General features: G+C 55.2%; 1 protein-coding gene across 1 annotated transcript in view; it reads left to right on the top strand.

The window, feature by feature from the left end:
- Positions 1-22,404, top strand: part of LOC122558519 (uncharacterized) — a 141,488-nt gene that overhangs the window by 17,178 nt on the left and 101,906 nt on the right. The window contains exon 4 of the mRNA XM_087996007.1: positions 20,488-20,635. Coding sequence (XP_087852133.1) covers positions 20,488-20,635 — 148 coding nt within the window. The remainder of the gene's footprint in view (positions 1-20,487; positions 20,636-22,404) is intronic.

Raw genomic sequence — 22,404 nt, 5'->3', positions numbered from 1 at the left:
GCCACCCTAACCCTAATGGCCACCTTTGTGTGTGGCTGCATCAAGCTGTGTGTGGATCCCCGGTATACAAACACCAAGTGTCACTGCGTGCTGAGGAATTTAGCAGATTATTAAAAACCCAGTCAATCACACTATCCAATGCTTTGGAGGTATAGGACCAGGAAAAATTGAACAGTTGAGGAAGAACTGCCAAAAGACCAAGAGGTGTAGGCTGCCAGTCAGAACTAAGGACCTGTCTAGAGAAGGAGTTTGCACAGAGAAAAACCTCAAACAGACCTGGAGAGCAAATCTACCGAGGAAGATATAAAGAGAAGATTCGACCGCTGGCTGGTTTGAAATTTGAATATTTCAGTAAATCTTAATCAGGGGTTTTATCAGACTAGTATTATAGAAGGGAAAGTGAAAGATGGTTAGAGGAAGGAGTTGTAAATAGTTGTTAATTATTCTGTTATACTTTGAGAAATAAGTTGTTAGTTTGTACTTTAACTAGTTCTTGACCTCTCAAATTTTCACAGATTACTGCACGGGATCAATCTTTTCTGTGTTGCTGGTTTAAATTGAGCAGGAGGGTTTGCCCCATGTCGTAACACAAGGGAATAATGCTGTGGTCCAGAGAATAAGAACCTGAAACAATCAATGTTATTGGTTTTACAGACAATCTAAGGGTCTAATTAAAAGCAGAAATTCATGGGAGTAGATCTCAATGCCGTGGTGTGCCCCTCCTGCTCTGTGGGGAAAGTGGGACCAGAACATGTGCAGGAAGTGGCTCCAGCTGCAGCTACTGGAAGGGAGCCTGGGTTTCAGAGCTGGAGCAGAGACTGGGGACACTGTGGAGCATCTGGGAGGCTGAGGATATTGTGGAGGGAGATGGTCACACCGCAGGCTCAGATGTGAGAAAGTGAATGGATGACCACTGAGCAGAGTCACAGAACGATGCAGCAAGTGCAGGAATCCCCTGTGGCTATCCCCCTGTAAAACACATAGACCCACAATGGATCCTGCTGGGGGTAATGGCCTCTCAGAGGAATGTAATGACCCTAAAATCTGTTGCACCATGGTTGGCTCTGCAGTACTGGAGAGGAAGGATGAACAGCCAATGGTTGTAGAGTACATTGATGTCAACAACATAGGTTACAAAAAGAAATGAGGACATAAAAGCAGAATGTAGGGAGTTAGGCAGCAAGTTACAAAGGAAACTCACAAATGTAGTGATCTCAGGATTGATCCCAATACCATTTGCAAGTCAGAGTAGAAATAGCAGGACACATCAGATCAATATGTGGCTGGAGAGATGGTATGAGGGGGAGGGTGTCAGATTACTGGGGCATTGGGGGGAGTTCTGGGGGAAGATGGGACTAGGACAGTCTGGATGGTATACACTTGTGTGGGACTGGTACTGATGTCGTGCTGGGAGTATTTCCCAGTCTGGTTAGGGAGGATTCAAACTGAAATAGCAGGGGGATGGGAACCTATCCAGGGAGACAGAGTGGGAAGCCAGGACAAAAACAAAAGATACAACAGACAAAAGGGAAAAGGAGGTCGGGGAACATTGCTGGTTAAAGAGCAATTTACGCAATAGTTAGGAAGGATATTGACTCCAATGAAATGGAATCTCTTTGAATGGAGCTTAGAAACACCAATGGGACATAAACCAACACTGGAAGTTGTATATAGACCAACAAACTATCGTGGTAATGTAGGCATGAAACAGGAAATCATAGAAACAGATACATGGTAATTCAGGGTAATTTTAATCTGCAGATAGATCGAGCAAATCAAACCAGTACCAATGCTGTAGCGAGAGGAATTCCAGTGCGTTTACGAGATGATTTTCTGGATCAATGTGTTGATGAATGAAATAGCGGATAGGGCATCCTAGACTGAGTATTGTGTAGTGAGAAAGGAATGATTGCAAATGTTGATGTCAAAGGCCCCTTGGGAAAGACTGGCCATAGTATGATACAGTTCCTTATTCAGTTGGAGAGAAACAGTGATTGAAGACAAATGTATATCCATTACAATCTGAAAAAGGGAAGGTATAATGGGGCACAAAGAGATGGCAGAACATTTACATACATAGTTTAGTCTGATTTTCATAAATAACATTTGAAAAATGTTGAGGGAATCAGAATCTAGTGAGAGGGAGGAACTGAAGGAAAACAATTGGAGAAATTGATGGGATTAAAGACCAATAACTGCCCAGGGCCTGACAATCTCCATCCTGGAGTACTTAAGGAAGTGGCCTGAGAAATAGGTGGTCATCTTTCAGAATTCTCTCGACTCTGGAACAGTCCCAATAGATTGGAGGGTCATTAATTTAACTCACTATTTTAGAAAAAGAGCAAACAGGGATTTATAGAGTAGCTAGCCTGTCAACAGTAGTTAGGAAAACGCTCAAGTCTTTTTTGAAAGATTTAATAGCAGTGCACTTAGAAAGCAGTGAGATGATTGGACAGTCATTTCATGCTTGGCAAATTCATGGTAAAGTAGACTAGTTAAGGGGTATCTAGTGGATGTGATTTATTTAGATTCTCAGAAGGCTTTCGATAAGGTCTCACAGAAAAGATTAATGTGAATTAAAGTGTGTGGGTTTGGTGGTAGTGCACTGTCATCGATAGAGAGCTGGTTGGCAGACAGGAAACAAAGAGCAGGAATCAATCCGTCTTTTTCTTAGTGACAGGCAGTAAGTAGTGGTGCTTGGGTCCCAGTTATTCACAATATATATTCATGATGTAGATGAGGGGACAAACAGCCAGGATTATACTGAATGGTAGATCAGACTCGAAGGGCCGATTGGCCTACTCCTGCTCCTATTCTGTGAAACCTTGCCATTTTCAATTCAAACTACACTGAACAATAAAACACAAAGACTGTCACCAAATGGTTTTCACTTTGGGGATGAACACTTTGATTGTGTTGCCTCCCAGGGGCAATTGTGTTCATCATGAATCAGTGTATTCAGTAATGGCACCCATCTGGAATCCAATTACAATTCACTGGCACCTCGATCCTCTTGCAAGAATAAACTTGAAATATTAGAACATAGAACAGTACAGCACAGGAACGGACCCTTCGGCCCACAATGTTGTGCTTAACCCAACGCCAAATTATACTGATCCCTTCTGCCTGCCCATGGTCCATATCCCTCCATTCCTTGTATATTCATGTGCTTATCGAAAAGTCCCTTAAACACCACTATCTGCCTCCAACCCCCCCCCACCCCAGCCCGGCAGCATGTTCCAGACTCCTACCACTCTCTGTGTAAAATACTTACCCCTCACACCTCTTTTGAACTTGCCCCTGCTCACGTTAAATGCATGTCCTCTAGGATTAGACATTTCAACTCTGGGAAAAAGTATTCTGACTGTCAATCCAATCTGTGCATCTCACCATTTTATAGACTTCCATCGAGTCTCCCCTCAGCCTCTGCTGCTCCAGAGAAAACAACCTGAGTATGTCTACTCTCTCCCTCTCGCTCAGACCCTCTAACCCAGACAGCATCCTGGTAAGCCTCTTCTGCACCCTGTCCAAAGCCTCCACATCAGCCATCCTGTAATCTGCTGACCAGAACTGAATGCTGTACTCGAAATGTGGCCAAATCAAATTATTATAAAGGCGCAACTTGACATCCTGAATCAATAAAGGCAAGTATTCCAGATGCCTTCTTTACCACCGTATCTACTTGGGTGGCCACTTTCAGGGAGCTATGGACTTGAACCTGAGACCCTTCAATATATCAATGCTGTTCAGGATCCTGCCATTAACTGTATACTTTTCCTTACCATCTGGTCACCCAAAGTACATCACCTCACTCTTACCCCAATTAAACTCCATTGAACATTTCTCCACACTTTTATTTAAAAAAAAACTGTGTGATCATTCCCTGTTTATTTATTTTTTATTAACCCCCACACTACCGCCTAACTGCAGTAATGCTTATTTTTTTCCCCAGCACCCATGGTGTGTGTGTGCGCAGGTGTAAGACAGTGAGAGACACAAAGTGTACAAATCTTTATTCAATTTCCACCACCAGGAAGATAGGAAAACACCCGGGTGGCCAGTGACAAGCACTGCCCTTCACATCAAGGGACAGTGCTGTGTGATCAAAACAGTGAAGGGGAGGGTAGGGACTAAATCAAAATAGAGTTGGAGGGAGAAATGATGCACTCCACTCCCTGCGGCACCCACCTCTCCCTGAACAACTCCAGGGTATTGGTGGACACCATGTGCTCCTTCTCCAAGGACACCCGGGCCCTAACGTAACCGCGGAAGAGGGGCAGGCAGTACGCTCGAACGACCCCCTCCACGGCCCGCTGCCTCGACCTGTTGATGGCCAGTTTGGCCAGGCCCAGGAGCAGACCCACGAGGAGGTCTTCAGACCTGCCCTCCCTCCTCCGTACCGGGTGCCCGAAGATCAGGAGCGTGGGACTGAAGTGCAGCCAAAAGCAGAGGAGGAGGTTTTTGAGAAAATCAAAAAGGGAGTGCAAATGCCCACACCCAATATCCACGTGGTCCACGGACTCCACAGCGCCACAGAACAAGCAGTTGGGCTGGGAGTCCGTGAACCACCGCAATCTGCGGTTGCAGGGGACTGCTGCGTGCAGCACCCTCCACCCCAGATCCCCGAGAGAGAGGGGGAGGACTCCCGCGTAGAGAGCCCTCCACTGGGGATCCCCACCGCCCGGTGGCAAATGGGCACGCCAAGGCGTGTCCGGACGGTGGATGAGGGAGAAGAGGTGGACGGTGTGCAGCAGCAATCTTTACAGGGCCCTCCTTTTTACCCCCTGAAAGGGAACAAAATTAAAATTCCGGAGGCGGCTCAGGTTGTGTGGCACAGGCTCCCGCGGGAAGTACGGGACCTTGGGGCCAATGTGAAATTCCGTCCGGGCTGGGGTGAGCGCGGACGGGATCCCACCGCACACCTGAGCGTCCTCCAACTGGTGCACTACGTCGGGTCCGAGCACCGCTGTTTTAAGATGTCGGATGGCAGTGGCCATGTACTGGACGTCTACCGCTGCCCTGCCTGCTATGTCCTGTGGCAGCGTCCAGCCCAGGCATCCGGCACCCAGCACGTCCCCGACCCTGGTCACCCTCGCCGCCGCGGCCCTCCCCTCCGACAGCCACTCAAACCCGCGAGTACGGAGGTGCGGATTCCTGAGCAACGGCTCCCTGACGACAGCCGCTACTCCAGCCAGAGGGTAGGCGCGACGCGATTCGACCATGTTCCAGACAGTGTTCAGGTCCTGGTAAAAGACAGGCAGCGTCTTGAGGGCGACCTCCAAACCGTCACGGTCGACGAACAGGAGCTGCGTGTCGTAGTTGAGGTTACGCACCTGGTGGAAAAAATACGTCGCCAGGGCACACCACCTAGGAGGAGGCTCGACGTAAAGGTATCGCCGCAAGGTCTGAAGGCGGAACATCGCGACCTGGGTGCGGACGCACACCAGCGACTGACCGCCCTCCTCAATAGGGAGACTCAGAACCTGTGCAGCGACCCAGTGCATCTTTTTGTCCCAGAAAAAGTCGACAAACGTTCTCTGGATGTCAGCGACAAAGCCAGGAGGAGGGACCAAAGTGACCAGCCGGTACCACAGCATGGCGGCCACCAGCTGGTTTATGACCAGCACTCGACTCCTGTAAGATAGCACTCGGATCAGTCCTGTCCAGCGGCCTAGGCGAGCCGAGACTTTGGCCTCCAGCTCCTGCCAGTTGGCCGGCCAGGATTCCTCAGCCAGGCTGAGGTAGACCCCCAGGTAGAGGAGATGGGTGGTACTCCAGCTGAACCCCCGTAACTCCTCCGGCAGAGAGTCCACCCGCCACGAACCGACCAGTAGTCAGGAACATTTGGCCCAGTTGATCCTGGCGGAAGACGCCGCCGAGTACACGGCCTGGCACTTGCGCATCCTCCCCAGGTCAGCCGAGTTGGTGAAAGTGAGGAGCACGTCGTTGGCGTAGGCCGAGGGGACCACCCCCGTGCCTGCGCCGCGCAGAACCAGCTCCTGCAAACTCCTCCGCAAGAGGCACAGGAAAGGCTCCACGCACAGGGAATACAGCTGGCCGGACAGGGGGCAGCCTTGACGCACTCCTCTCCCGAAGCGAAGAGGCGCCGTCAGGGACCCGTTAACTTTAACCAGACACTCTGCGGCGGCGTACAAAAGTCGGATCCGGGCGACGAACTGCGTCCCGAACCCGAATGCCCGCAGAGTCCTGAGCAGGTACTCGTGATCGACCCTGTCAAACGCCTTCTCCTGGTCGAGAGACAGGAAGGCGTCGGCAGACCAGCCGTCAACAGAAATGGATCAGGTCCCGGACCAGGTGGACGTTATCGTGTATCCTCCGGCCCGGGACCATGTAGGACTGGTCCGGGTGAATCATGTGGGCCAGCACCGAGGCCAGGCGAGAAGACAACACCCTGGCGAAGATTTTGTAATCCGTGCTGAGGGAGACCGGACGCCAGTTCTTCAAAGAACGAAGGTCCCCCTTCTTTGGCAGCAGGACGATGACTGCCCTGCGCCAAGAAAGGGGCAGCTCTCTGGCATTTAGACACTCCCCCGGACCTTTGCGTAGTCGCTCCCCAGAACGTCCCAGACCGCCCTGAAGAACTCCACAGTCAGCCCGTCCAGCCCCGGGGACTTGCCCCTCGAGAGCCGGTCGAAGGCGCCGGTCAGCTCCTCTAAGGTGACGGGAGCGTTGAGCCTTCCGGCGTCCTCCGGGCCGAGCTGCGGCAGTTCCTCCCACAGAACTCTGCGAGCATCCTCGCTGGACGGATCCGGAGAGAACAGGGCCGTATAACAGTTTCGGACGTGGGCCCTGATGCCCTCCGGATCCGAGACGAGGGACCCGTCGTCGGCCAGCAGCACAAGGAGCTGCTGACGGGTGCCACGCCTTTTTTCCAGCGAGTAGAAGAAGGGGGAGCCGCGGTCCAGGTCCTGGAGGAGCTGGATCCGCGACCTCACGTACGCGCCCCGAGCCCCGACGAGCTGCAGGTCCCGGAGCGCGGCCTTCTTCTCTTCGTACGCCCCGCGCAGGGCCAGGTCCGCGTCGGGCTGACCGAGGCGTGACTCCAGGTCGAGCAACTCCCTCTCCAACTCCCGGATCCTGGATTTCCGCCTCTTCGTCGACCCCCTCGCGTACTCCTGACAGAAGACGCGGACATGAGCCTTGCCCACGTCCCACCATAGCCTCAGGGAGAGGAAGCTTCCCCGCTTCCTTCTCCAGCCGGCCCAGAAACGACGAAACGAGTCCCGGAACCGCTCGTCCTCCAGCAGCAGGTTGTTAAAGTGCCAGTACGCGGAGCCGAGCCTGGCGCCGAACGGAAGGAGTTCCGCCCACACCAGGTGATGGTCCGTGCACGACACCTGCCGCGTGGAGGCCTTCGGAAAACAGGAGGCGAACGCCCGCGAAACGTACAGGCGGTCGATTCTGGACACTCCGACCCCAGGCCTCACGAAGGTGAAGGCGATGGAGTCGGGATGGAGATTCCACCAGACGTCCACCAGGTCGAAGGACTTGACCAAGTCCCCCAACCTCTTCCCCGACGCGCAGCCAGTGCGGGCACCGCCGTGGTCCCTGCCCTCGAGGACGCAGTTAAAATCTCCCCAGAGGACGACGCACTGGTTCTCGTCGATGGAAGCGAGATGAGCGGACACTTCTTCGAAGAAGCTCGCTTGCCTCGGCCCGGCCAGGGGAGCGTAGACGTTCACCAAGTGAAGCACCGCGCCCCCCAGCCGAACCGTCAGGTGAAGCAAACGGCCTGGCACTGGCTCCCTGACCCCCAAGATCTCCGGCTGAAAATGCGGGACCAACAGGATAGCCACCCCGCCAGATCTGCGGGTGAGGTGACTCATGTAGACCCCCCCTCGCCACTCCAGGAGCCAGGTGGCTTCGTCTCCCGGGGTAGTGTGGGTTTCTTGCAGGAAGCACACCGCATACCTCCCGTCCCGAAGGACCGAGAGGGTCTGGAATCTGCACTGTGACTCCCTGCTGCCGTTGATGTTGAGGCTGGCTATAGTCGTCTCCATGTCGGAAGCTTTGTGCAACCACCACCAGTACAATTAACAAACCTGTATATATATTTACAGGGAGGACGAGGGAGGGGCACTGAAGTCCCTCGCCCTCACCAGGAGTGCCCCCAGGAAGTTCCCAACTCACTTTCACTCGTTCACGTCGAGCCCAGGCACCTGGCGGGCAGCGAGGGTCGACCAGTAAACTTTTTCAAAAGAGCTCCAGCGGTCGAGCGCCAGTTGGGCTCTATCCCGGCGACTCCAAGTTTCCTCGACAAACTCCCAGAGTTCCTCGAGGGGGAGATCGGTGGGGGGCACCTGGGACTCAAAAACGTCACTGCAGACGGAGTCCGTGTCATCCCCGGTGTCCACCACCGATCCTGAACCCTCCTCCGGGAGGTCGCCCTCGGTCACCGACCCCTCCCCCACCCAGAGGATGGGGGCTGGTCCAGCACCGCCAACTGGCCTCAAACCCCCGGCGACCCCACCCCAAGGGTCACCGGCGGTACCTTCCTCGACGCACCCCTTCCCGGAACGCCCCGGGTTCGGGGCGTCGGGCGGCAGAGGCTCGGGGCCCCGCTCCTCTCCCGACACCGGGACGCCTGGCTCCTCGGGGAAAAGGTCATCCCCCAGGAAAAGGTCATCCCCCAGGGCCAAGGCCCCCGGAAAAACAGTCTGGGAGGGAGGAGCGAGGATAACACCCTCCTCCCCTCCACCGCTCGACGACCCAGCAGAGGGTCCTCCGTCGTCGCCCGTACCACGGCCCTCGTGGTTATTGAGGTCCTCCCCAGGGGCCGGAGGAGTCGAAGCAGCAGGAGGCCCTGCTGTAGCCCCCGGGGGTTTGGGCAAGTCGGGCCGCGGTGCGGGACAGTCGAGGGGCACCGTTGGTTCGTCCCCCGGAGAGGGGCAGCACCGCTGGCGCGCTGCAGGAGAGTCCCTCACCTCCAAGGGCCGGTGCCTCTTCCCCAGAGAGACCAGGGAGGATTTTTTTTTTATTCCCCTTTAACCCCCACACTACCACCTAAGTGCGGTAGTGCTTATTTTATCCCCAGCACCCATGGTGTGTGTGTGCAGGTGTGAGACACAGTGAAAGACACAAAGTGCACCAATCTTTACTCTTTTTTTTTTCTTTTTTTTTTCTTTTTTTTTACACATACACTCACAATAGGCAAACACCCGGGTGGCCAGTGACAAACACTGCCCTTCACAAAAGGGCAATGCTGTGTGATCAAGACATTCCCTTTTTTTTTCTTTTCTTTTTCTTTTTTCAGTGAAAGACACAAAGTGCTCCCTCCTGAGTATTTTTTTTTCTTTTATGTACTCCACCTCCCTCCTGTGTATTTTTTTTTCCTTAACTCTCACACTACCACCTAAGTGCGGTAGTGCTTATTTTTTCCCCCAGCACCCATGGTGTGTGGATGTAGGAGGTCCCTGTTTGTTTCTTTTTCTTTTAACCCCACATTACCACCTAAGTGCGGTAGTGCTTATTTTTTCCCCAGCACCCATGGTGTGTGTTTGCAGGTGTGAGACACAGTGGAAGACACAAAGTGCACCAATCTTTATTCAATTTCCACCACCAGGAAGATAGGAAAACACCCGGGTGGCCAGTGACAAAAACTGCCCTTCGCATCAAGGGGCAGTGCTGTGTGATCAAAACAGTGAAGGGGAGGGTAGGGACTAAATCAAAATAGAGTTGGAGGGGAAAATAATGCACTCCAACACTCCTGTCGAAATATTTTTTTTTTCTTTATTCCAATTCCACCACCAGGAAGATAGGAAAACACCCGGGTAGACTCCTCTTTATTTTTTATTCCTTTCCTTTTTTTTTAAATTTAACCCCCCCCACTACCACCTAAGTGCGGTAGTGCTTATTATATTTTTTTTTCCCCAGCACCCATGGTGTGTGCGCGCAGGTGTGAGACACTGTGAAAGACACAAAGTGCACTAATCTTTATTCAAATTCCACCACCAGGAAGATAGGAAAACACCCGGGTGGCCAGTGACAAGCACCGCCCTTCACATCAAAGGGCAGTGCTGTGTGATCAAAACAGTGAAGGGGAGGGCAGGGATTAAATCAAAATAGAGTTGGAGGGGGAAATAATGCACTCCAACACTCCTCTCTATTTTTTTTTAATGTCTGACACTACTGGTTTTTTTTTCCTTTTTTTTCCCCAGAGTCTCTAACACTTCTATTTATTTTTTTTCTTCTTTTTTCCTCCCACACTACTGCTTAACTGCGGTAGAGACACCTTTTTTTTTTTCTCTCTCTTACTGAGCGCTTGCGGTTTTTTTTTAAAACCCCCACACTACCACCTAAGTGCGGTAGTGCTTATTTTATCCCCAGCACCCATGGTGTGTGTGCAGGTGGGAGACACAGTGGAAGACACAAAGTGCACGAATCTTTATTCAATTTCCACCACCAGGAAGATAGGAAAACACCCGGGTGGCCAGTGACAAGCACTGCCCTTCACATCAAGGGACAGTGCTGTGTGATCAAAACAGTAAAGGGGAGGGGAGGGACTAAATCAAAATCGAATTGGAGGGAGAAATGATGCACTCCACACCCTGCGGCGCCCACCTCTCCCTGAACAACTCCAGGGTGTTGGTCGACGCCGCGTGCTCCTTCTCCAAGGACACCCGGGCTCTAACGTAACCGCGGAAGAGGGGCAGGCAGTCGGCCCTAACGACCCCCTCCACGGCCCGCTGCCTGGACCTGTTGATGGCCAGTTTGGCCAGGCCCAGGAGCAGACCCACGAGGAGGTCTTCAGACCTGCCCTCCTTCCTCCGTACCGGGTGCCCAAAGATCAGGAGCGTGGGACTGAAGTGCAGCCAAAAACAGAGGAGAAGGTTTTTCAGGAAATCAAAAAGGGAGTGCAAACGCCCACACCCAATATACACGTGGTCCACGGACTCCACAGCGCCACAGAACAAGCAGTTGGGCTGGGAGTCCGTGAACCACCGCAATCTGCGGTTGCAGGGGACTGCTGCGTGCAGCACCCTCCACCCCAGATCCCCGAGAGAAAGGGGGAGGACTCCCGCGTAGAGAGCCCTCCACTGGGGATCCCCACCGCCCGGTGGCAAATGGGCACGCCAAGGCGTGTCCGGACGGTGGATGAGGGAGAAGAGGTGGACGGTGTGCAGCAGCAGTCTGTACAGGGCTCTCCTGTTCACCTCCCTAAACGAAACAAAGTTAAAATTTCGGAGGCGGCTCAGGTTGTGGGGCACAGGCTCCCGCGGGAAGTACGGGACCTTGGGGCCAATGTGAAATTCCGTCCGGGCTGGGGTGAGCTCGGACGGGATCCCACCGCACACCTGAGCGTCCTCCAACTGGTGTACTACGTCGGGTCCGAGCACCGCCGTTTTGAGGCGTCGGATGGCGGTGGCCACGTACTGGACGTCTACCGCCGCCCTGCCTGCTATGTCCTGCGGCAGCGTCCAGCCCAGGCCCCCGGCACCCAGCACGTCCCCGACCCTGGTCACCCTCGCCGCCGCGGCCCTCTCCTCCGACAGCCACTCGAACCCGCGAGTACGGAGGTGCGGATTCCTGAGCAACGGCTCCCTGACGACAGCCGCTACTCCAGCCGGAGGGTAGGCGCGACGCGATTCGACCATGTTCCAGACAGTGATCAGGTCCTGGTAAAAGACAGGCAGCGTCTTGAGGGCGACCTGCAAACCGTCACGGTCGACGAACAGGAGCTGCGTGTCGTAGTTGAGGTTACGCACCTGGCGGAAAAAATACGTCGCCAGGGCGCACCATCTAGGAGGAGGCTCGACGTAAAGGTATCGCCGCAAGGTCTGAAGGCGGAACGTCGCGACCTGGGTGCGGGCGCACACCAGCGACTGACCGCCCTCCTCAATAGGGAGACTCAGAGCCTGCGCGGCGACCCAGTGCATCTTTTTGTCCCAGAAGAAATCGACCAACGTTCTCTGGATGCCAGCGACAAAGCCAAGAGGAGGGACCAAAGTGACCAGCCGGTACCACAGCATGGCGGCCACCAGCTGGTTTATGACCAGCACTCGACTCCTGTAAGATAGCACTCGGAGCAGTCCTGTCCAGCGGCCTAGGCGAGCCGAGACTTTGGCCTCCAGCTCCTGCCAGTTGGCCGGCCAGGATTCCTCAGCCGGGCTGAGGTAGACCCCCAGGTAGAGGAGATGGGTGGTACTCCAGCTGAACCCCCGTAACTCCTCCGGCAGAGAGTCCACCCGCCACGGGCCGACCAGTAGTCCGGAACATTTGGCCCAGTTGATCCTGGCGGAAGACGCCGCCGAGTACACGGCCTGGCACTCGCGCATCCTCCCCAGGTCAGCCGGGTCGGTGAAAGTGAGGAGCACGTCGTCGGCGTAGGCCGAGAGGACCACCCCCGTGCCCGCGCCGCGCAGAACCAGCCCCGACAACCTCCTCCGCAAGAGGCGCAGGAAAGGCTCCACGCACAGGGAATACAGCTGGCCGGACAGGGGGCAGCCTTGACGCACTCCTCTCCCGAAGCGAAGGGGCGCCGTCAGGGACCCGTTGACTTTAACCAGACACTCTGCGGCGGCGTACAAAAGTCGGATCCGGGCGACGAACTGCGCCCCGAACCCGAATGCCCGCAGAGTCCCGAGCAGGTACTCGTGATCGACCCTGTCGAACGCCTTCTCCTGGTCGAGAGACAGGAAGGCGCTCGGCAGACCAGCCCGTCGACAGAAATGGATCAGGTCCCGGACCAGGTGGACGTTATCGTGTATCCTCCGGCCCGGGACCGTGTAGGACTGGTCCGGGTGGATCATGTGGGCCAGCACGGAGGCCAGGCGAGAAGACAACACCCTGGCGAAGATTTTGTAATCCGTGCCGAGGAGGGAGACCGGACGCCAGTTCTTTAAGGAACGAAGGTCCCCCTTCTTTGGCAGCAGGACGATGACCGCCCTGCGCCAAGAAAGGGGCAGCTGTCCGGCATTTAAACACTCCCCCAGGACCTGTGCGTAGTCGCTCCCCAGGACGTCCCAGAACGCCCTGAAGAACTCCACAGTCAGCCCGTCCAGCCCCGGGGTTTTGCCCCTCGAGAGCCGGTCGAGGGCGCCGGTCAGCTCCTCCAAAGTGACGGGAGCATCGAGCCTTCCGGCGTCCTCCGGGCCGAGCTGCGGCAGGTCCTCCCACAGAACTCTGCGAGCATCCTCGCTGGACGGATCCGGAGAGAACAGGGCTGTGTAATAGTTTCGGACGTGGGCCCTGACGCCCTCCGGATCCGAGACGAGGGACCCGTCGTCGGCCAGCAGCACAAGGAGCTGCTGACGGGTGCCACGCCTTTTTTCCAGCGAGTAGAAGAAGGGGGAGCCGCGGTCCAGGTCCTGGAGGAGCTGGATCCGCGACCTCACGTACGCGCCCCGAGCCCCGACGAGCTGCAGGTCCCGGAGCGCGGCCTTCTTCTCTTCGTACACCCCGCGCAGGGCCAGGTCCGCGTCGGGCTGACCGAGGCGTGACTCCAGGTCGAGCAACTCCCTCTCCAACTCCCGGATCCTGGATTTCCGCCTCTTCGTCGACCCCCTCGCGTACTCCTGACAGAAGACGCGGACGTGAGCCTTGCCCACGTCCCACCATAGCCTCAGGGAGGGGAAGCTTCCCCGCTTCCTTCTCCAGCCGGCCCAGAAGCGACGAAACGAGTCCCGGAACCGCTCGTCCTCCAGCAGCAGGTTGTTAAAGTGCCAGTACGCGGAGCCGAGCCTGGCGCCGAACGGAAGGAGTTCCGCCCACACCAGGTGGTGGTCCGTGCACGACACCTGCCGCATGGAGGCCTTCGGGAAACAGGAGGCGTACGCCCGCGAAACGTACAGGCGGTCGATTCTGGACACTCCGACCCCAGGCCTCACGAAGGTGAAGGCGATGGAGTCGGGATGGAGATTCCGCCAGACGTCCACCAGGTCGAAGGACTTGACCAAGTCCCCCAACCTCTTCCCTGACGCGCGGTCAGTGCGGGCACCGCCGTGGTCCCTGCCCTCGAGGACGCAATTAAAATCTCCCCCGAGGACGACGCACTGGCCCTCGTCGATGGAAGCGAGATGAGCGGACACTTCTTGGAAGAAGCTCGCTTGCCTCGGCCCGGCCGGGGGAGCGTAGACGTTCACCAAGTGAAGCACCGCGCCCCCCAGCCGAACCGTCAGGTGAAGCAAACGGCCTGGCACTGGCTCCCTGACCCCCAAGATCTCCGGCTGAAAATGCGGGGCCAACAGGATAGCCACCCCGCCAGATCTGCGGGTGAGGTGACTCATGTAGACCCCCCCTCGCCACTCCAGGAGCCAGGTGGCTTCGTCTCCCGGGGTAGTGTGGGTTTCTTGCAGGAAGCACACCGCATACCTCCCGTCCCGAAGGACCGAGAGGGTCTGGAATCTGCGCTGCGACTCCCTGCTGCCGTTGATGTTGAGGCTGGCTATAGTTGTCTCCATGTCGGAAGCGTTGTGCAACCACCACCAGTACAATTAACAAACCCGTGTATATATTTACAGGGAGGACGAGGGAGGGGCACTGGAGTCCCTCACCCTCACCAGGAGTGCCCCCAGGAAGTTCCTGACTCGCTTTCGCTCATTGACATCGAGCCCAGGCGCCTGGCGGGCAGCGAGGGCCGACCAGTAAACTTTCTCAAAAGAGCTCCAGCGGTCGAGCGCCAGTTGGGCTCTATCCCGGCGACTCCGAGTTTCCTCGACAAATTCCCGGAGTTCCTCGAGGGGGATGAGGGAGAGATCGGTGGGGGGCACCCGGGACTCAAAAAAGTCACTGCAGACGGAGTCCGCGTCGTCCCCGGTGTCCGCCACCGATCCCGAACCCTCCTCCGGGAGGTCGCCCTCGGTCACCGACCCCTCCCCCACCGAGAGAATGGGGGCTGGTCCGGCGCCGCCAACCGGCCTCAAACCCCCGGCGACCCCACCCCCAGGGTCACCGGCGGTACCTTCCTCGACGCACCCCTTCCCGGAACGCCCCGAGTTCGGGTCGTCGGGCGGCAGAGGCTCGGGGCCCCGCTCCTCTCCCGACACCGGGACGCCTGGCTCCTCGGGGAAAAGGTCATCCCCCAGGAAAAGGTCATCCCCCAGGGCCAAGGCCCCCGGAAAAACAGTCTGGGAGGGAGGAGCGAGGATAACACCCTCCTCCCCTCCACCGCTCGACGACCCAGCAGAGGGTCCTCCGTCGTCGCCCGCACCACGGCCCTCGTGGTCATCGAGGTCCTCCCCAGGGGCCGGAGGAGTCAAGGCAGCAGGAGGCCCTGCTGTAGCCCCCAGGGGTTTGGGCGAGTCGGGCCGCGGTGCGGGACAGTCGAGGGGCACCGTTGGCTCGTCCCCCGGAGAGGGGCAGCGCCGCCGGCGCGCTGCAGGAGAGTCCCTCCCCTCCAAGGGCCGGTGCCTCTTCCCCAGAGAGACCGGGGGGGATTTCTGGGCCTTCCCCTCCCCGCCCGCCTCGGTGGTCACGGGGCCCGGGTTCCCACCCCCCAGCCTTTCCAGGAATACAAATGGCTGGGGGAAGACAGGGGGCATGGCCAAGGTGGGGAGGGCCAGCTGTGTCACTTCCTGCCCCGCCCTGGGTTTATCAGGTGAGGGAGGGCGGAGCAGGGGTCTGGTTCCCTCTCCGGGGCCCAGAGACATGGTCGCTGCAGGAGGTGGGCCAGCGGTGGTTCCCCCCAGGTTAGTGCCAGGGCGTGGCTGGGTTGGGCAGGGCTCGGGCTCAGGGGCCCCCGGGCCAGGTGTTAAAGCCCGACGGGTTTCTCCATCGGGGTGGGGAGTGGGTGTGGTGTCAGTGGGGTCAGGGTCAGGTACAGGTTCGGGGGTTTGAGGGTCAGGGTTCCTGCGCCGGGGCGACGCTGGCACGGCCGCAGGGGCATTGTCGTGCCGGGGCAGGGCAGGTCGTGGGCTAGGTGTCGGGGAAGGGGATAGGGTGGTCTCCCCGTGGGCAGGCTTAACGCGCCGCGTCTTCTTCTGCGCCTTCTGGCCGGCCGGACGCTCACCCCCCTCCCTGCCAGAGGCTGAAGTGTTGGAAGCCTCCGGCTTCGGTGCCGGAGCTGATGGTGTTGGCTTCGAGGGAGGGGGAGTGGGTGCGGCGGCACCACCATCAGCCGTTGGTGTGGGCTGGGCATCCTTCTGGGTGGGGCAGTTTTTTCTTATGTGCCCCACCTTGTGGCACAGGTGGCACCGCACACCGTCCGCCGTCCAGAAGGCGCGATAGGCCGCGCCCTCATGGAGGACAGTGAATGAGCCCTCGGTGACCTCCTCCCGGGCCAGGCAAATGAACACCTGGCGCCGGAAGGAGTAAATGTGTCGGAGGGCAGGGTCCTTCAGACCGAGCAGGAGCGGCTGGACACCCGACCGGATTTCCCCCAGGGTGTTGAGGTGGGGGAGAAGGAGCTCGCTGGCAATGAAGGGCGGGACATTGGAGATCACGACCCTCTGGGCCGTAACCTCCAGAGGGTCGACGGGCCGATGTGTCCCGCCCACAGCGAGCCCCCTCACCACGGCCAGGTGGACCGCCTGTTCGGTCTTTAGGAAAAATATGGCCTTCCCGTACATGCGGGCCGCAGCGACGATGGCCAGTGGGCCGACCACACTAGCCATGGCCTTGCTGCAGGCCTCGATGGTCATGTTGGGGTGGGGATAGGCCTTGACCCCCAGGCGTTTGGTCAGGTGCCTGAAGGGGGTCGACGTCGCAGCCGGGGTTGGGACAGCCGAGCCCAAGGCAGCGGCTACCCCGGCGTAGGTGCGGCTGGGCTCAGCAACCTTCGGGCTCGCCATACTCTGCTGCCGAATGTTACGCCCCAGGCAGCAGCAACGACTGTGGAGACCGGCCTCGGACAACAGCAGCGGTGGAGGCAGGCCTCAGGCGAGTCTGCGGTAGGCCTTCGGTCGCAGTGTGGGGGCAGACCTGTTGGGGAGAGTCCCCAAGGCAAGTCCCAGGCAGCCCCAAAATTGAGTCCCAGGCAGTAGTGGTGGAGGAGCCCAAGGAGAGTCTCAGGCAGCAGCAGCAGTGGAGGCGAGCCTCAGGCAAGTCCCAGGTAGGCCCTTGGTCGCAGCAGTAGTGAGGCAGACCTGTTTGGAGAGGGTCCCCAAGGCAAGTCCCAGGCAGCCCCAAAATTGAGTCCCAGGCAGCAGCAGCGGAGGTCCTGGGGAGGGGTCCAAGGCGAGTCCCAGGCTGCAGTGGTGGAGGCGGGCCTCAGACAACAGCAGCAGTGGAGATAGGCCTCTGGCAAGTCCTGGGCAGGCCCTTGGTCGCAGTAGTGGGGGCAGACCTGTTGGGGAGAGTCCCCGAGGCAAGTCCCAGGCAGCCCCAAAATTGAGTCCCAGGCAGCAGCAGTGGAGGTGGGCCTCTAGTAACAGCAGCAGTGAGGTCCTGGGAAGGTCCTAAGGCAAGTCCCAGGCAGCAGCAGTGAGGTAGGCCCCAAGCAGCAACAGCTGAGGCAAGTCTGGGCGGGGTCCCAGAGACCAGCAGTGGGAGTGCTGGTCTCCTCCTCCTTCTCCTTCTCCTTCTCTCTTCCTCTCTCTGTAGGGCAGCTGGTCTAGGGATAGTCGCCTTCAAGGAGAGTCCTTGCACATACACTCAAATTAGGCAAACACCCGGGTGGCCAGTGACAAACACTGCCCTTCACATCAAAGGGCAGTGCTGTGTGATCAAACAGTGAAGGGGAGGGCAGGGATTAAATTAAAATAAAGTTGGAGGGGGAAATAATGCACTCCAACAGTCCTGTCTATATTTTTTTTTCTTTTTTAGCACCTTTCGACCACCTATGGGGCAGCCCGCCCCGGTGCCTGCCCGGGGTGACAGCGCCGAGGACGGCAACCCGCCTTCTGGCTCTCGGTCTGCCCCTAGGTAACACGACTGTTTATTTATTTATTTATTTTTTTCCTTTAACCCCCACACTACCACCTAACTGTGGTAGTGCTTATTATTATTTTTTTCCCCCAGCACCCATGGTGTGTGTGTGCAGGTGTGAGACACAGTGGAAGACACAAAGTGCACCAATCTTTATTCAATTTCCACCACCAGGAAGATAGGAAAACACCAGGGTGGCCAGTGACAAGCACTGCCCTTCACATCAAAGGGCAGTGCTGTGTGATCAAACAGTGAAGGGGAGGGCAGGGATTAAATTAAAATAAAGTTGGAGGGGGAAATAATGCACTCCAACACTCCTGTCTATATTTTTTTTTCTTTTTTTCGGTAGTGCTTCCCCCATTTATTTATTTTTTTTTAACCCCCACACTACCACCTAACTGCGGTAGTGCTTATTATTATTTTTTTCCCCCAGCACCCATGGTGTGTGTGTGCAGGTGTGAGACACAGTGGAAGACACAAAGTGCACCAATCTTTATTCAATTTCCACCACCAGGAAGATAGGAAAACACCCGGGTGGCCAGTGACAAGCACTGCCCTTCACATCAAAGGGCAGTGCTGTGTGATCAAACAGTGAAGGGGAGGGCAGGGATTAAATTAAAATAAAGTTGGAGGGGGAAATAATGCACTCCAACACTCCTGTCTATATTATTTTATTAAACAAATTACAAACCAGTTTACAAAAAACATTGACAGCTGTACACAAAAGACAGCAATTTTACAAGGGAGAGGAGCAGCAAAGCTAGGCCCCGAACCCTACTGTTCAACCATTTCACAGGGAGAGGAGGACAAACCTCAAATCCCAGTTCCACATATGACAAGACAGTGACAATGACATTTATACATTAGACAATACCGTTACATACAAAAGTGCAGACAATACAGACCCAGCAAGCCCCCGCCCCTCCCACCTTCCGCACTCCTGTCTATATTTTTTTTTATTTTATTAAACAAGTTACAAAACAGTTTACAAAAAACATTGACAGCTGTACACAAAAGACAGCAGTTTTACAAGGGAGGGGAGCAGCAAAGCTAGGCCCCGAACCCTACCGTTCAACCATTTTACAGGGAGAGGAGGACAAACCTCAAATCCCAGTTCCACGTGTGACAAGACAGTGACAATGACATTTGTACATTAGACAATACCGTTACATACAAAAGTGCAGACAATACAAGCCCAGCAAGCCCCCGCCCCTCCCACCTTCCGCACTCCTGTCTATATTTTTTTTTTTTTAATTTCTTCCCCCACACTACCACCTAAGTGTGGTAGTGCTTATTTTATCCCCAGCACCCATGGTGTGTGTGTGCAGCTGTGAGACACAGTGAGAGACACAAAGTGCACGAATCTTTATTCAATTCCCACCACCAGGAAGATAGGAAAACACCCGGGTGGCCAGTGACAAGCACTGCCCTTCACATCAAAGGACAGTGCTGTGTGATCAAACAGTGAGGGGGAGGGTAGGGACTAAATCAAAATAGAGTTGGAGGGAGAAATGATGCACTCCACTCCCTGCGGTGCCCACCTCTCCCTGAACAACTCCAGGGTGTTGGTCGACACCGCGTGCGAGACTCTTTTTTTTAAGAGCCAGCTCTCAGAGTGAACAGCATCTCTGAAGAGACTCTTTTTTTAATTTTGTTCTTTCAGCATCTCTGAAGAGACTCTTTTTTTTTCTTTTTTTTTTTCTTTTCCTTTTTCTTATCCCTGTTTATCCTTTTTTTTTCCTTTTTCTTTTTTTTTTTTTCTTCTTTTTGTATTTAACCCCCACACTACCACCTAAGTGCGGTAGTGCTTATTTTTTTTCCCCAGCACCCATGGTGTGTGTGTGCAGGTGTGAGACACAGTGAAAGACACAAAGTGCACCAATCTTTTATTCAATTTCCACCACCAGGAAGATAGGAAAACACCCGGGTGGCCAGTGACAAACACTGCCCTTCACAGCAAGGGACAGTGCTGTGTGATCAAAAACAGTGAAGGGGAGGGTAGGGACTAAATCAAAATAGAGTTGGAGGGAGAAATGATGCACTCCAACACTCCTGTCTATATATGTTCAGCCAGTGTTCTCTAATTGGACCAGGTTAACAGCCCCAATCAGGGAACTCATTTTGAGATCCCCCTGACTGCCCTTGTATCAGTCACTACAGTGTTCAGGAACTGCACCTCACGCTGGGTAAGCCATTGAGCCACTGCCTTCAGGAAGTCTGACGATGCTCTTGTCTCCCAGTTTAATCTTACCTCATGGTTCTTCAGATTCATCTGAGAAGGAACTGAGAAGAGACTGATGCCCCCATTGAAGCTGCTATGTTTGATCTGGTGGTGATGTGGTTTCTTTGGGGATTAACAGAAACGTGGATCAGACACCTTAGCACCTTAGTTTATTATCATACTGAGCATGGCAGTAAGGGATCAGAGCAGCACACATAGTGATGACATCATGATAAAGGCTGATGGGTTCTGATGCAGAGTCACTGGACTCGGAACATTCATTCTGCTTTCTCCCCACAGATACCAGACCTGCTGAGTTTCACCAGCAATTACTGTTTTTGTTCATGACATAGATTGAACTATAATAAATAAGTTAATATCTGCCCTTATGTGAATTCCTGTTTCTTATCCAGTCCAGAGCTAACTGTCTGTGCATTTTCCAGCCTGGAGTCTGATCTACATAAGGTCCTGATGGATATGGATTTTCCAATGGACAGTGAAACCTTTGTACTTCCAAATGTTAAGGCTGCTGTGATCAAAGAGGATACGAAAGGTGCTTTAGCATTTACAGTTACTGCCACTTTCTCATGGGTAAGTGTTTTCACAATGCAGTAATTAATAAGGGTGCAGTAAGGAAATGTGATATTGTCTGACTTGATAATATTTGAGTATTAAATACCCCCCGGAGTAAGGATCACACAAATATTTAACTGCAACAGTTCAATAGAATCAGATCGTTTCTAACTGGATAATCTGAACAATGACCAAGGGGGAAAGTCTCAGCTTTGTAGTGTTGCTTGTGATGAGACTACATGAGCCCTGTGCCCCCCCTGGAGATGGGTGCTGTGGTGCCAGCTGTTTCCAGTATACCCCACATGGTACAGCCTCTTGAGAAGGTGCCCCCTGAGCCCTGTGTGTGTCTGGAACCAGGTGATGAGCTGCTATCCTGGTTTTACACAGCAGCCTCCCTGCCTGATGTAATACTGGATTCCCCAACTTGGACCACCCAGGGCCAAGCAACAAACATGTGCATCACAGAATCTTTATTCAGGAACATAGCCAGTGACATGGACAAATGGGAACTGACCATCCTTGTGCAGTGCCCGAGAGCTTGTCCTGGTGTTCCTGTGCAGCTTTACCCCATTGGTTACTGCATGGTTAGTGGAAGGCAGCTGACTTCCAATGGGGGAGACTGCAGGTGACTTTTGCAGGATGTCCTGGGGAAACCCTGGGCCTGGCTTCAGACTGCACCATCTCACAACAGACAGCAGCTGTCTGGACTGACAGGGTAAGGGACAACAGCAAGGGGACTGGTGGAGTGGCCACAGTGAGAGCACAAATGCTGTTACCCTGAGAGAGGGCAACAGGTTGATGCCCCATGGTACCTCTGCCAGTCCCCCAGGCAGCATCCCCAGGTCCCTAGTGATCTGTTGGAGGACGAGCTGCTGGCCTGCTCCAAGACCCTGCAAACCCCTTTGCCCACTGGGATCCACAGTCATGTTCACAGCGGGTCTGAGCCTGCATGGGACCAAGCACGACCTCAGTCTGAACTCACACTGCAGCATTGAGGGGTTTCTTGGCTTCTGTCTGTGCTTCAGCAGAGGCTGAGACAGTGAGCACAGATACTGGATCACTGCCCTGTCAGCTGCTGCAGTCAAGGAGCTGGCTCCCACTGCCACAGGGGAAATGATGGGATCCAAGCTCTGTGCAGTGCCCTCTGTCACATTGGGACTGAGCTTCTCCATGCCCTTTGATAGGCTGTCTGACATGGCCTGCTAATGTACCAAGCATCTCAGTGTGCATTCCCATCAACCTCCTTCTGTAGGCCTCCCATTAATGTCCCCATCTGTGTTCCCTGCAGCAGAACCTGCCCTCCATGGAGTTGGCACACTAGGTACCCATTTCCCCTGGCAGCTCACCTGTGAGATCACGTTACAATGCCCCCTCACCAGTGACCTGGGTTTGAACTTCCGTCTCCTCATGGCTGTGAGGAGGGCCCCAGCCGGCACTTCCTGGGAATCTGAAAGCAGCCAATCAGAACGGGAGGGTTGGGATGTTGGAGGGAGAGGCAGAGGAAAGCACCAGATCCATGGTCCCACAGTCTGCAGCTTTCATTTGATTCCCCATCTCAGGGTGAGAGTGAGGAGGGCATTGAGAGCAGCAGGGGCAGTTACTCACCGTCATCCTTAATATCCCCCATGAAGCCATGGGCTCTGTTCCAGCTGTCCCCATGATTCTCAGCATATTCCCAGAGGTCCCTCTGTGAATGAAATGGTCCTGTCCCCACTGATTCTGTCGGCCCTGTAGCTATTATGGAGAACCTTCTCCTGTAAAATGTGATTGAGTCTGTTGCAGTGTGT

The sequence above is a fragment of the Chiloscyllium plagiosum genome, unplaced genomic scaffold (genome assembly GCF_037043375.1).
Source record: "Chiloscyllium plagiosum isolate Xiang-an unplaced genomic scaffold, Cpla_swu_hap1 HiC_scaffold_17, whole genome shotgun sequence".
NCBI classification, from domain to species: domain Eukaryota; kingdom Metazoa; phylum Chordata; class Chondrichthyes; order Orectolobiformes; family Hemiscylliidae; genus Chiloscyllium; species Chiloscyllium plagiosum.
The sequence above is the reverse complement of the archived record's forward strand: the minus strand, read 5'-3'. Positions and strand labels throughout refer to the sequence as shown.